The sequence below is a fragment of the Trachurus japonicus genome, chromosome 22 (assembly GCF_045865225.1).
Source record: "Trachurus japonicus isolate A0001 chromosome 22, Traja_1.0".
NCBI classification, from domain to species: domain Eukaryota; kingdom Metazoa; phylum Chordata; class Actinopteri; order Carangiformes; family Carangidae; genus Trachurus; species Trachurus japonicus.
The window spans coordinates 8,200,746-8,215,342 of NC_140928.1; the positions used below are offsets into that span (position 1 = coordinate 8,200,746).

A 14,597-nucleotide genomic window follows, 5' to 3' on the forward strand; every position below is an offset into this window, starting at 1 on the left:
TGCCCCCTTATTTCTCTGGGCTCCTTGGAGCTGAACCGTTGTTTGTAATGTTTGTTAGCCCAAAGTAGCTTTAATTCTGCATCACGGCTCCCAACAACATCTGCCGCTGAGCATGCTGGGATTGTAAGCCCCCACAGACTAGAACCAGTAGGTGTTGATGCCAGGGTGTAACTGACTGAGACACCGGTTGTCTGAAATCCTTCAACCCGAGCACAGCTGAACCACAGTGTGTATGTGGTGTGTATGAGTCTGTGTTTGACAGCAGTGGGCAACCTCTCTCAAAGACCTGCCTGTCAGAGAAAGAAAATGTATAGAGTGAAAGCCCAGGGGCCACATCCCATAACCCACTTCTCCCTTGTGATATCGTTACCATGCCGACAGTCTTTATGCCAGCAGAGCATGCTTAGATGACATCCAGTCACTTCTCGCCTGATGCCTGTGTGTGTGTGTGTGTGTGTGTGTGTGTGTGTCGGTGTGGATTATCATGACGGCACAGATTAGGATTATGTTGTGACCCATTTCCTTTTTACAAAGAGCCGGCAACACAATCTGCCAATTTATTCCCAGTTTAGTGCGTGTGTATGTGAGCATTCGTATGCATTAGCACTTGTTTTCCTGTTGTTCTTTGCAAAGAGAAGATGTGGGTTATAAAAACATGATTGCACAACATTGCACAGGCTTTGAAGATCTTGCAAAATATCTGATAAATTAAAGAGCAGTGTCACTAACGACAAATTAATAAAATCAACTCTAGCATACATTATTGCTAAAAAGCATCGTCATTAATTAGTAAGTTGTCATGCAACTAAAGCTAGATGACAAAATGATAAACACAATGCTGCATGTAACTGCACAAAATCTTGTATGCAGGCTACAAAAACCTGTTCCTTCTATTAAACGGTTCCTCTTTTGGTAGCAAGCTGTGAAATGTCAGATGTCACAGCGCCAACAATAAGGTTTTTTCTCCCCCAGGAAACTTAAGCAGGTCTAGTAGATCGACGACAGCTTGTTGTTTGATTGAGTTGAAGCCACTCTCTTCACACATAGGAGGAAATAATACTCCTGCTTTTTCCCTTTTTCCTCTTTTTACTTTAAAAGTCTTGCAGTTTTGTTGTGTTGAGGAGAGTGGCCCACCTCCTTTCACAACACCTTAGAAATCCTTTTGGTCTGTAAAGAAATGGCTTTACTTTGCAACTGAAATTGAGCAGTCCACCACAATGAACATTGTAATTTTAAATTCTCTCTCTGGTGATTGTTAATCTTCTTGAAATGAGTGAAACCCGACGGCTTCCTGGAAACTAGGAAATCAATCTTAATTATGTAAGGCTTTTTGGACATGGTCCTTAGTAATGAGATTTGTAGTTAATGGGCTAAAACATGCAGAACCACCAGCATGGTAAGGTGTTTAAATTTTGGTTTATGTTAAGATTATCGATTTAAAGATCCTTTTTTTTTTAAAGCAGACAGCTCATGTGTTTGTTGATTTAAAAGTAAAAAGTTGGATGGTTTAATCTTGACCTTGCAGCTTGGCCACACAGTGAACACACACTGTGGACAGATGCACTGTGAAATTCAGCTCTCTCACTGAACTCGTCTTCTGCTCCTGCACTCGTCACCTCTCCCAACTTGCCTTTCACCCTCTCACACTACCCCCCCCCCCTTTCCTCACCCCTCCTCTCCTTCTTCTTCCACTTCTAAATAACAACTCAGGAGTCAGGACAATAGTCTCTTATTTCCCGTCCTGTCCTTCTCCCTAATGTGTGTGTGTGTGTGTATGTTTAAGTGTTGTTGTGCCCACTGTACTCTGGCCAGCCAAGACTGTTGCTAGGCTACGGGAGGAAGTGTCCTGCATAGTAAATGTGTCCGAGTGGGGGTGGAGGGTGCTGATGGTGGTGGTGGTGGCTGTGTAATTGACTTGGCAAGGGCATGGACGCACACAAACAAATTGTAGAAGAATCTTTCTCGTTCTCTCTCTCTCCCTCTCTCTCATACACACTCACACAAACACACATTATGCACATATACACACACACGCGCACACACATGCACGCACAGAATTCCTGTAGAGCGTGATATCCACCAGCAGCAGGTTGTATTAAGGTAACTGTTCGCAGGTTGGTGTCGTCTAACTGAGGCTGCATGAGAATGATGAAGAGATGCTTCCCTCTGTAGCCTGCAGTGTGTATGTGTGTGTGTGTGTGTGTGTGTGTGTGTGCATGTTTGTGTCAGTGTCTGTTCCCCTCCATATAGCAGCTAAAAAAAAAAACGTAAAAAAAAAAAAAAAAAAAGGATCATTACACACACAACCTCCTCCTCCACTTCTTCCTCTTCATCCCAAGCCACATACATCCTCACACATCGTAAGGAGCACTCTGCAGACCTTCCTCCATAGGCTGCAAGTGCTTTACTGGCTTTTTACTGTCACTTGGCAGGTGCAATTAATCACAATTATGTGTTGATGATAATTGCTGGGAGAGGTGTAGCTACTCTGTATCAGTCTGACACCTCCCTCATGCTGCACATGGAAGGGAACAAATGAGATGAGAGATGAGACGGCAGCGTGTTATCAGAGCACCAGTTACAGCATGAACTTATAAAGACAACATGATGAGTGCTTATCTGACTTTGAGCAGGATGATGATACTCACCAACAGACAATAACATTGGTATTTGGACTGGGAGTGAATACAGTCTGTATTTTCAACAAGTCAAGCGAATAAGAATTCTTGGTAATAATAATAATAATAATAATAGCCCTAACTTTCACTTGAGGTGCAAATCAATGTTTTTAAAGGTAAAGAAAAATGGTTTTAGACTTCATAAAAGTGTTAAACTAACTTTAAATTGGAGGTCTGGAGATGTTTGCCTTACAGTATAAACGTCACACACCATAAATGGAGAATTACACAGCCAAATAAATCAATCATCTTTAAATTTATTACTGAAACAATAACCATTGAAGCAACAATCACATATCCCATTCCCCTGACAAATATACAGCAGATATTATTAGTATTATTAGCCTATTTACTCATACATCTAAATGACCTTGGTCTATGAAACTTGTTGTATTTGGGTGGAACCATTGGGAAAAACAACCGTATAGGTAGGCTACATTTTGAATTCCCGACCCATCCAGCAGTTTGAGAAACACTGACCTGCAGGGAGGACGGCCAGTAATGACTCCTCCGTGATGTGGCCGCCTGAAGGCTGATTGGAGATCAGTTTGGTATCAGTTTGCTGCCTCCATCACAGCACGGACCATCCAAGCGGAGCAAACACAGTCAATTTGGTCCGTTATCACTCAAACACACCTGGCCTGGCGGCATCACAGCTCCTAGTGTGTGTATATGTGTGTGTGTGTGACTGACAGATGTTTTGCTATCACATTTGGTCAAAAATACCTCTACAGGATTAAGGAGGGAAAAATATGGTGGATTGGACATATGATTTCCTAGACTTCATTTGAAATGTCACTGTGATGATTGAAGTTAATGCACAGCTCTCTCGGTGTACAGTAATCACGGCTGGGAAGTATTAGATGAAAGCTTTTTGTGTGCAGAGGAATACATATGTTTGTTTTGCTCAGTGGAAGGCACTCAGGCCCACGTCAGTGCATTGTGGTTTACAGGAGGCGTGAGATGCATTAGCAGAGGCAAAGTGAACGGGGTTTGCAGGAAGTCCACGGTTTGTGTCACATTTGCTTGTCAAGCGAAGAGCATGAACAGCGTTTCGTCGGCATTAACGTTCAGCTCAGTCATGTTCATCCAGGACCCGCTTTTCACAGGCCACTGGTCTGAGCTGTGAGGCATGAGCGAGAGAGAGAGAGACACGGACGGAGAATGCAAGGGGCAGGGAGAGAGGAGAAGCCAGCGAGACATTTAGAGGGAGGAGGAGAGAAAATAATGAAAGGCATACAGAGTAGATTGTGAGAAGTTAAGAGGGTTAGATAGTGAGAGAGAGAATCACTGGGATGAGAGAGAGAGAGAGAGAGAGAGAAACTGCAGATCTAGGTCAGAGAGGCAAAGCAGTCAACAAACGAGTGGAGGAAGGGATGAACAGGCCTGTGAGGCTCAAACATGCTCGTTCTGAATGGGACGGATCAGGCAGAGAGAGAGTGTGTCATCATCCCTATGAAAAAAAGAGAAAGGAATGAGGAATGGCAACAACATGAAATCTTATTTCCATTAGATCTGCAGCTAACGATTGTTTTCATTTTCAATGAGGGGAATACTTCAAATGACAAGATAGACACCATTTTATTAAAAACAAAGAAAACAGCTTTGGTTAGCTTAGCTCAGCTTAACATAGCATCGTAACTATAGAGAAACAGCCAGCTAACTATGTATGCTGTGTTCGTCCAATGGCTACTGACACAGATTAAGGTCACTAATGAAATATTAAGTGTTACATCTCTTATGTATAAGCTGCAAGTGCACTAAACAGAAGTAAAAGAAACATTTGGAGCTACATGCTACTGTTTCTTGAAGAAGAACAATCAGTGACAACAGAGATTTCCTAGTCAAGGAGGCTAGCAACACCAGCCGATGCTAAGATAAAACAAAATATCTTTGGAAAACAAGTATAGTTTTTTGCTTGTTTTTGTGTGACCTGCAGTCCAAAACTCAATTTGCACTAACAGTGAAAGTGATTTCACCTTGATTAATCGTAGTTGTTAATGAACCCTAATTGATGGATTCATTGTTGTCGTGCCACTGTAAAAAAACACATTATCCTCTTAACAGCTCTGCAAATACTGTTTCAGTTGACTGTCATAGAACCGCAGACTCCACCTCTCTCCGCCGTCTTTGAATGTGAAAATAAATGAACGGGGAGAGGACAAAGAACGAGCGAGAGATGAAGATGAAGAGACAGTGCTAATTCCTTTCTGTTGCTCCTTTCACACTTGGTCATTTAATAAGGCTGGATGATATTACTGCTGCAGCAGGGGAGGGAGATATGGAGGGAGGGCGGTTGTCAGGTGGCTGGGAGTAATGAATCTTTATCCGCTCTGATGATATCCATGTCCAATATCTATTTGACACATTCTCTCTCTCTCTCTCTCTCTCTCTCGCTCTCCCAGTCACTCTAGAACTCCCTCAATCATTCTCGCCCTCTCTCCACGTCTCTGTGTGCACATGCGTGGGTGTTTGTAAGAGTTCTTCTGTCTGTGTGAGTAGTGGAGAAAAAAAAAGGGGGATATCTTTTTGTATTTTGTGTGTATGTGTCTGTAAGTGTGTGTATGCGTGTGTGAGTTTCTGGTTGGTAAGTGGCTGTAATTCCTTTGTTGGTCTCCAACAAAGCCAGTCCTTGTGCTCGTGGAATTGGGGCAGTCTGATCCTAATGAGAAATCCCTGTTCAATCTTTCCAGCTCTTTTACTCTCACAGAATCTGGACCCTCTCTCTCTCTCTTTTTCTTTCTCTATCTATGTGTGTGAATAAGAAAGAGGGAGATAAAAAGAGAGACTGATCATAGTCTTCAGCCGTCCAGCAGTGCTCCGTTTGCACTGTGTGCTGCTGGATTGTGACAAAGTGAATTATCATATTAAAAACCCTCGCTTTCTTTTTAGCAATAAATCAGCAAGTTTAAAAAGTTTTTTAATTCCAGAGGAGGTGTTTAATGAGAAATTTAACTCAGGACTATAAATTCCTCTCATTTCAGGACCTCGGTTAATGTTAATTTATTGCCAGTCGTCTTGTGGGAACCCACCTATTGGCAGCTTCACTGCAAACTAGACTTTAGTTCCTGCTCACAACAAGATTTGTTCCTCAAGTTCACAAAACTGTGGAAACTTCTGATAAACAAGTGAAAAGTTTATTTACTTGTAATATTTCTTTTTTCCCCTCAACTTTATTTAATCAGTCTTGAATTTTTAAATTTGACACCAAGGGACCTAATGTGATAAAAACAAATGCATGATTTTTTTTGGCCTCAGTGGAGAGTGTAAAAGAACAAGTAAACCACTGAGTTGCCCACATTATTTCACAGTTAATAACATAACCTCCAACTACTCACAGCCGATTCATCAAGTAAAGTGAGTTTTGGCGAGCCGGTGGGTACAATTGATCCGTTAAAACGACATAAAAATAGGATTTGAAGCTGTGAGAATGACTAATGACCTGTGGCAGGGTGCAGAGATTGTCCTGTTACTGTAAATCTGCCCCTGCAAATGAATCATAAAGCGATGAAACCAGCACGTTTCAGCTTATAACACGGCGCCGTTCTGATTCCTCGCTTCTGCTTTGGCTGGAAGGCTCTTCATCAGGACGGCCCTTCCATTAAAGCCCTCAGGAGGCGCTTTCGAGCCAGACCCTTAATGCCATCTGGTTTATAACAATTGCACCACGAAAACAGTCCTTCCCTTGTTTTGGTGTGTTTGTATGTGTGTGTATGTGTGTGTCCCTGCCCGTGCATGTGTGTGTGTGTGTATTTGTTTGTTTGTGCCACTGCCGCTAAGCTCCTCTGCTCAGACGGTAACATGCTAATCAGTAGAGTCCAGACAGGTGGAAGTAATAGCCGTCAGTGGTTTTAGCGTCTCCAGCCTGGTTAGCTTCATTAGCTAATCACAGCCACAGATGCTCTGTTGCCAACCATCCACTTGGGTCCTCCCTTTGCCCCTCAGCTCATAGTCCCATGGTTCCTCGACTCCTTGCTCCCCCAGGCATCTTCCCAGCCTCAATATACTGTAACACGAAGCAGGCAGCAGGAGTCTGTGGATTGCTATCGATGTGTCTCCGCTATCTCTTGTCTGTTATCTCAAATGCAGTCAAATGCGTTTTTACCGATGTGCAAGCAGCCATTTTTCAGAGTTTCACTGACTGGACAACAGCGAGTCATATCACAGTGACAGACAGACTGGGGTGTGCTTTTTGACCGAGCGGTGTAGCTGTCATGCCCTCGACCTGAATGTTGTCAGGGAGACTATTACTCAGCTGTGAACTACTACAGTATACTATACTATAAACCTGCAAGACGTCACCTCTCTGACCAGGAAAAGTGACATTTATACAGAACATAATTGAAAAGTTCGACTCAACCCTGCGATAACCGATTCTTCCAAAATTCATTTAGGAGCAGCAGAAACAAGATGATTGAAGCTGCATTCAGATGGAAAATTCATGCACTTCAAAATGTTAATGGTGTAAACAAACATTAAGCAGCATTAGAAAACATTAATAACCGCAATTTTCCTGGTTAGACTGGAACTGGGGATGATAGTGGGTGTGAAATTGTGCTATATATTTCTAAACCACGGACACTGACACGTTCCCTCTTCTCTGTGCTCTGTCCTTCTCGTCCTCTGTCTCTTTCCGTCCATCCCTCTCTTCACCTCCCTCCGACAGGGTCGCCATGTTAAGACGGGGCAGCTGGCAGCCATCAAGGTCATGGATGTCACCGGGGTAAGAAACACACACACACACACACACACACACACTCACACTCTTACATACCCACGCACAGTAAATCATCTCAAGTGATTATACCATCGCCGACCATGTCATCTAATTATGAGCGATGAGTCAGTGCGTGCGTGTGTGCGTGCGTGCGTGTGTGCCTGTGTGTGTGTGTGTGATGTGGCAGAGAGGAAATGAGGACAGGCCCACTGCCTTGGTAATATTAGTTGGAGGTATTAGGACAGCAGTGTGGTCTCAGGTGTGTCTGTAAAGCAGGAGGGAATCTCAGCTATATTTAGACCTCCTCTCACCGTACGCCTCTCTGTCAGCACTCTGCTGCCAGCAACACAATGAAGGTCTGCAGGAATGAAGCAACAAAGGAGCTCATGAATGAATAAACCAATGACTGAATATGATAATGAGCGAATGAATGAATGAATACATAAATGAATGACAGAAACATATTGAAAAATGTGCATGGCAATGTTTTGCTGAGAAATTTACCAAGAACGAACACGTAAATGAAACTGAGTATAAATTACTTAGAGCGAATAAATCAGCCTAAATGCAATGCAAAACGAACGGCGGTGGTTAATTAATGATTGAAAATTAAATGAAGGCCTTACACATAATTGTTAAAGAAATGAGCTGCTACAGTACTGTACAAAATCAGCTTTTTTTTTTTATACAAGTGTCTTCGTTTTCCTCACCAATGAGCACTAAATTGGAGTAATGGAGGCATAATTTCCTGACGTTCCGCATAATGAATAAGAGATTACATTTTTAAGTAAACCAACTGCCACCATAACAACTTGTTTCAGGCTACTGCTTTTGGCTTTGTGGCGCTAACCCTTTAAAATCAAAGTAATTAAAAAGTCATGCTGTTGTTGTGGATAATTTAGAGCCCAGTTGTGTGCTTTGCAGAAAAAACACACAAAAAAAACAATGCACACAGATATTTCAGAATTTAAATGCAAATTTCATCAACAAATTGAGTCCTTTTGTTCCACTAGCAGGCTATTACAGAGGTCAGTGGGGTCACAAATAGAGGTCATGCCTTAACATCTGTTATTTTTTTTCTCTTCTCGTGTGTGTGTGCCAGGATGAGGAAGAGGAGATTAAAGCGGAAATTAACATGCTGAAGAAGTACAGTCACCATCGCAACATTGCCACCTACTATGGAGCGTTCATCAAGAAAAACCCTCCTGGCATCGACGACCAGCTTTGGGTATGGTTTCACTTTTGAAATGCATTTTATTTTTGTCTGCCTTTTTGTGTGTCTGACAGGAGGAGAAGATGGATGAAGCCTGTTGGAAAAAAAACAGAGCAGCAGAACAGAAAGAAGTGACTTTCAATTTTTCACTGTTAGATTTACCGTACGTGGAAGAAACGAGTTTTGTATTTTATTCATGCACGCAGCCACTGCACATCTGTGTGCTTAGGAATATGTATATATACTTAAAGTGTGTATGTGTAAAAGATATAAAGGATATGAATGAGTGTGTTGCTGGCTGGTAGCTGCAATAAATCATGTGTTAACGTGATCTAAGGGAGCTCTCTCTTCCCTGATCCTGTAGCATTCATCACACGACAATGGGAGGACATACACGCACACGCGCAGGCACGCAAACACACAAACATATGCATATACGCACAGTAGCCAGATCTACTGCCTGCATAACTCCCCCTGACTCACCAGTTGCCTGTTAGCGTGTTGCTTAGCGAAAGCTTTATGTTGGAGTGCTTCTACATTTGTCCCCTTGTGTTCATGCATATGTTAGTGCGCCTCTATTGTCTCCGTGTGTCTGAATACTCGTTGCGGCGGCCCGGCTGACAGAGCTTTGGCCGTTACCCGACAACTTCCTTCTCCCCCCCTCCCCCTGTAATCCAGAGTGATGATGAGAGGAGCTTGAAGCCGAGCCAGAACTGACCAGCTGAACTTTTGGCCGCAAACCTCCATGGATGTAATAATGCTGGGATGGGATGAAAGGGAGGAGGAGAGGACAGAGAGAGTAGAAGGGTGGACAGGAAGGACACACTGTGTGTGCGTCAAGGAACGAACTTGATTCATTCACTAGATCTCATGACCCCGTTGAGTCAGTTCATACCAGCAGTTTGTGTCATCAATGTAGACAATGAATGACAAAAAGGGCAATGGTTTATTACTAACACTGTTACAATCATGTGATTATCGATGTTGTGTGTTTTCTTAATGATGTCCAAGTCAATTAAATACTTCTGACACCAGTAACGTTGGTTCTCAGTAAGCCAATAATTACTCACTAAGTAAAGATATTTAAAAGCCAGTAAAAGCCAACTTTTAAATTAAGTTGCAAAAATTAATGAGTTTACTTATTATTAATCAGCTCTTTTAGGCATTTGACAGCTCAAACTTCTTCTTTTGGATTTTAATTACATCACTTTTACTTTTTACTGCTTATCAAAGGTTATTTTTGCAAAATAATTGATGAATCACCAATAAAAAAAAAATAAAAACGGTTAGCTGCAGCCCCAACTTTAAAGATGAGAGTGATGATAATGGTTAGAACCAGCATGTTCACACCAGTACTGAGATGTAACTTGGTTTTCACACACTGCTGATGCCTCGTGTGGCCTCTAGCACATCGATGTAGACCAGATTGCATATTATTGCAGCCAATAATCAACCTTGTGTGTTCGTGTATTTGTGTGTGTGCAGCTTGTCATGGAGTTTTGTGGTGCCGGCTCAGTCACAGACTTGATCAAGAACACCAAGGGCAATTCTCTGAAAGAGGAGTGGACCGCTTACATCTGCCGAGAGATTCTCAGGGTAAGTTGCCATGTTGGCAAGTCCGACCTTGAACTTCATGAGACTGTGATGAACATGTTATGACGACTCGTTGCTGCTGTTCACACAAACACATCAACAGACTCAATTGAGGTGAAATAATATTATTTGTTATATATATTATTATATCGACAAATTGTTCCGGAAAGAATCCAAAACAAGAAAAAGTTCACGTCCATGTCTTTCCAAATCTGTAGGGAAGAAGTCTAAATCACCATCATGCACTGGAGAAGCTTTGATAAACACAGCCTTGTTAACGGAAAGATACCGTCATGCTGTATTGTTTTCCGCGGTGGTTCCCCAATCTACTTCCTTGAAGTTGCACAAAAACACCGCCCATCATAAAATCTCAAATATTTAACAATCAGTTTTATGTTGAGAAAATTCTAAAGAAGATCCAGTGTCTTCTCCAGGTGCAGTTCATTTTTACAGGGAACAGAACAGTAAATTCTCTCTCTATGTAGACTCGCTAATCTGCTATTTGTGAGTTTCTTTGGCGTTTGAAATGAATGTCGCACGTAAACCGTGGGTAAACAAGCTGCTGCTGCTCAGCCTCTGCATTTTTCAAGAAGCTATTCCCTTATGTTGGAGTTAAAACCCAGGCTTATTGTATTTCAGATGTGGCCTCTGAAGCATTTTAACAAATTGACTGATTAAAATTAGCAGTTTGCAAAGGATAATACCGTCATTACTCTCAGTGAATGCAGCAACCCTGCAGCGTCTCCTCACTTCATCTCAGCAGCTGAGAAGTGACACAGACCTGTTTAGTTCTTTGATAGCGATCGCCACTTGTTTGCGCCGCACGCCGTCTGTGTTTTGAACCGGTGAACAGACATGAATTGGCTCTTCCTGGGAATTCTCCCTCGTCTTATCTCCACCATCTCTTATTGTGCGTTTTGTGTGCTCAGGGCTATATCCTCAAACAGAGCGCAGCGGTATCACTGCATCTTGTCAGTTATACGCAGTGACGCTCCGAGCTGTGGCGACAATGATTTCCTTTCATACCACTTTTATTTCTTTATTTTTTCCTCATCGCTCATCTCTCGTCTTATTTCCTGCTCTCCGCTCTCTCTCTCCCACTGCTCTTGATAGTCTTAGTCTGTCGCCTGTGTCCCTTTTACGTTATGTCTTTTTGTCCCATTCATCTTTGTTTTACTGCTTTAACTTTACCACTCTTTGCCTCCTCTTTTATCTCTTCTCTTCCTTTTAACAACTTTGCTCTCTGTCTCCAGACTGCCTCACATGTCTCTGCTTTACTTGTTATTTCAGCTGCATTACAATCAATACAAGAGTCTTCATTAAAAAAAAATTATTATTGAAGTGTCAAAGCTTCAACACCCTGAAACTTTGCTGTGTTTTGCAGGGATTTAAACCAAAAATCACTAGTGCACAAATGTATTTTCGCAAGCAAAATATCTCATGCATTTTATTTCCAAGTTCTGTCAGATAAAGACAACCTGCAACACTTGTTTAAATGTTTAATTTTTCTGTATATTTATGTATAATTAATCTTGACAGAATGACAGGAAATGCTAGAAATGATATATACAGTATAATAGATTTCCGATACGGTTGCTGCTGCATGTACGGCTACAACTATACTGCTAAGACCAGTGATAATACCTCTACCTCCGCTGCAGCTCCTTTTACTCACCAAGCCAGCACAGGGAGGTCAGAGATCAAGGTCAGCTGCCTCACAGCTGCCAGTCCCAACAACACAAAGACATTTCATTTAGGAAATGAGCTCCTAGCGTAATAAGAAGAATGATCATGACTTGGCTGGTTGCTGCGGTGGTAGCTCCTTCACCGTGGGTCTCTGTCGCTGTCTGCAGGGTCTGACTCATCTCCATCAGCACAAGGTCATCCACAGAGACATCAAGGGACAGAACGTCCTGCTGACTGAAAACGCAGAGGTCAAACTAGGTCAGTCTGTCATCCAACCCCACTTGATAAAAACGGCTTTAGGATTGGGCGAGCAGTAGGAGGGTATAGAGTTTCAGATGGCTCAGATGTGTGTGTGTGTGTGTGTGTGTTTTTGTGTGACTGTGTGCGACTGTGGCTGTTCTTTTTTCTTTTATGCTGAATACCAGCCTACTCATCTCTCTGTAGCTCTGTCACTGTTCATGGTGCAGACTGCTGAAGAAGGCGCTCTCTCTCTCTTTCTCTCTTTCTCTCCTGAAACCCAATGGGGAGGGGATTATAAAGTGTGTATGTGTGTGTGTGTGTGTTTGTAAATCGGGCAAGCTATTGCAGGTTGGGTAATTTGTCCCTGTGTAGAGTCCATTATGGAATTCACTAAAGCCCACCGGTAGGCTTGTGCATTGGCAACAAACACAAACAAATAGTTAGAGGACAGGAACATGCATTAAAGTAAACTGCACATTAAAGCCCAAACTTGTGTGTTTGTGTGTTTGTGTGTGTGTGTGTGTGTGTTTTCCCTGTAGTGGACTTTGGTGTTTCAGCCCAGTTGGACAGGACAGTGGGAAGGAGAAACACGTTTATTGGGACACCGTACTGGATGGCGCCAGAGGTCATCGCCTGTGATGAGAACCCTGATGCCACATACGACTTCAAGGTGCTTCACCAGCCTCCTTTTCTTTGACGACGTCTGGCTCCTGTCGTCATCTCGAGTATTTATGCATCTTTTTTTTTCTTTTTTTTTCATTGCAGAGTGATTTATGGTCACTGGGAATCACAGCAATAGAGATGGCCGAAGGAGCTCCACGTACGTACCCTGTCAATAAGCCACACCCCTGCTACACATAAATAGTAGATCAACACGATCAGGAGTCAGATAATGTTTCAATCCAGGCCAATGCAACTCATCTTACGACATAATTTTAATGAGGGCCAAGGAGGGTGTGTAAAATTGGTTGTCAGGCTGCTGGGCTGCTGCCCAACATCCTTAGAAGATAACAACAGTGTTGCCTCTATTCATAAACTTATTCCTCGAGGTGCTTTCACACAGTCTTCATGATTAGTTGTTCTTTCCTCTAAGTAAAGTTAAAAACAATTTCCTGGTAAAAGTCTGCCTAAGCTGCAGAGGGTAATTGATCACAGTAATCACCAAGGACATTAGTTTGGTCAAGGTTGTTCCCTTCCAGTTCTAGTCTAATATAGTACAGTGCTGCATTTTATACCTGAACCTGGAGGAGAATCTGTCTGTGTGTGGATGTAGACCAAAGGCCAGGTAGTGATCAATTAAAAACATTTATTTCTTTTTTATTTTCATTTTATTCTAAACAGCAGTTTGCCCCTGGCTAGCTTTGACATTGTGAATTAATTATTAAATACCCCAAAGAACCAAAAGCAGTGCACCATTTGCAAGATGGATAACCACGTTAAGTGAAGACCGGACCCGAGCAGATTGTTATTGGTATCGACAGCTTGTATTGATCAAGCAAGGGCTAACTCCAGCTGGCTTTGACTATATGCCATGATAATGTTTAGTACAATTAAGATAGAAACATTCACCACCCCTCTGATAACTGATCTTGTCTGATAACTGTGATGTGTGACTCTTTAGCGCTGTGTGACATGCACCCAATGAGAGCGCTCTTCCTCATCCCGCGCAACCCCGCCCCCAGACTCAAGTCAAAGAAGTGGTGAGTGTGGGACATTTTTAGAGCAACATTATCAAAAACAAGAAAATTTAGTCTAGAAATGAATGTGACTGAGCATTTCTCTGTAGTTTATGTAAGTGTCCGTCATCTGTGCGCTGCTGGTGTGGTCCGCAGGTCGAAGAAGTTCCAGTCGTTCATAGAGAGCTGTCTGGTGAAGAGCCACAGCCAGAGACCCAGCACAGAGCAGCTCCTCAAGCACCCGTTCATCAGAGACCTGCCCAACGAGAGGCAGGTCCGCATCCAGCTGAAGGACCACATCGACCGCACCAAGAAGAAGAGAGGCGAGAGGGGTGAGTTTGGTGCAACACACCTGCACAAAAACAGCTTTTCTTTCATGTAAAGAACTGCAAAAATAACTGTTTACATTCGAGGATTAGACTGTTTTATTAGTTGTTGTTAATTCTCATTGCAAACTCACTTCTTCGGTAAAACTGATAGTCCAACTTTTTTATTTGGCAACCCTCCCGGTTACTGCTCGTGACCGTGTACACAATGACCACTGGCTGGGTAGCTGGTTTGGCACTGGTACAATAGAAACTAACTGAAAGACTGACCTATTCACATTATGCACCTGTGTTGTGATGTCATGTGGCACCCATGAGTGGAAAGTAGTTTATCTCAAAACAACTTGGTACAGTAAAGAGTTCATTCTCCTGTGGGTTTGCAATTTTGCAACTTAACAACTCGCTGTGGTGGGACCCACTTCTTGTTTCTTCACACCATGCAATACTTAAATAATAAAAAAAAACACA

General features: G+C 42.6%; 1 protein-coding gene across 6 annotated transcripts in view; it reads left to right on the top strand.

The window, feature by feature from the left end:
• Positions 1-14,597, top strand: part of LOC146963411 (traf2 and NCK-interacting protein kinase-like) — a 61,666-nt gene that overhangs the window by 21,268 nt on the left and 25,801 nt on the right. For all 6 annotated transcript variants that reach the window (XM_085766685.1, XM_085766683.1, XM_085766686.1 and 3 more), the window contains exons 3-10: positions 7,345-7,401; positions 8,498-8,623; positions 10,094-10,204; positions 12,055-12,145; positions 12,667-12,797; positions 12,893-12,947; positions 13,749-13,827; positions 13,960-14,135. In XM_085766685.1, coding sequence (XP_085622811.1) covers positions 7,345-7,401; positions 8,498-8,623; positions 10,094-10,204; positions 12,055-12,145; positions 12,667-12,797; positions 12,893-12,947; positions 13,749-13,827; positions 13,960-14,135 — 826 coding nt within the window. The remainder of the gene's footprint in view (positions 1-7,344; positions 7,402-8,497; positions 8,624-10,093; positions 10,205-12,054; positions 12,146-12,666; positions 12,798-12,892; positions 12,948-13,748; positions 13,828-13,959; positions 14,136-14,597) is intronic.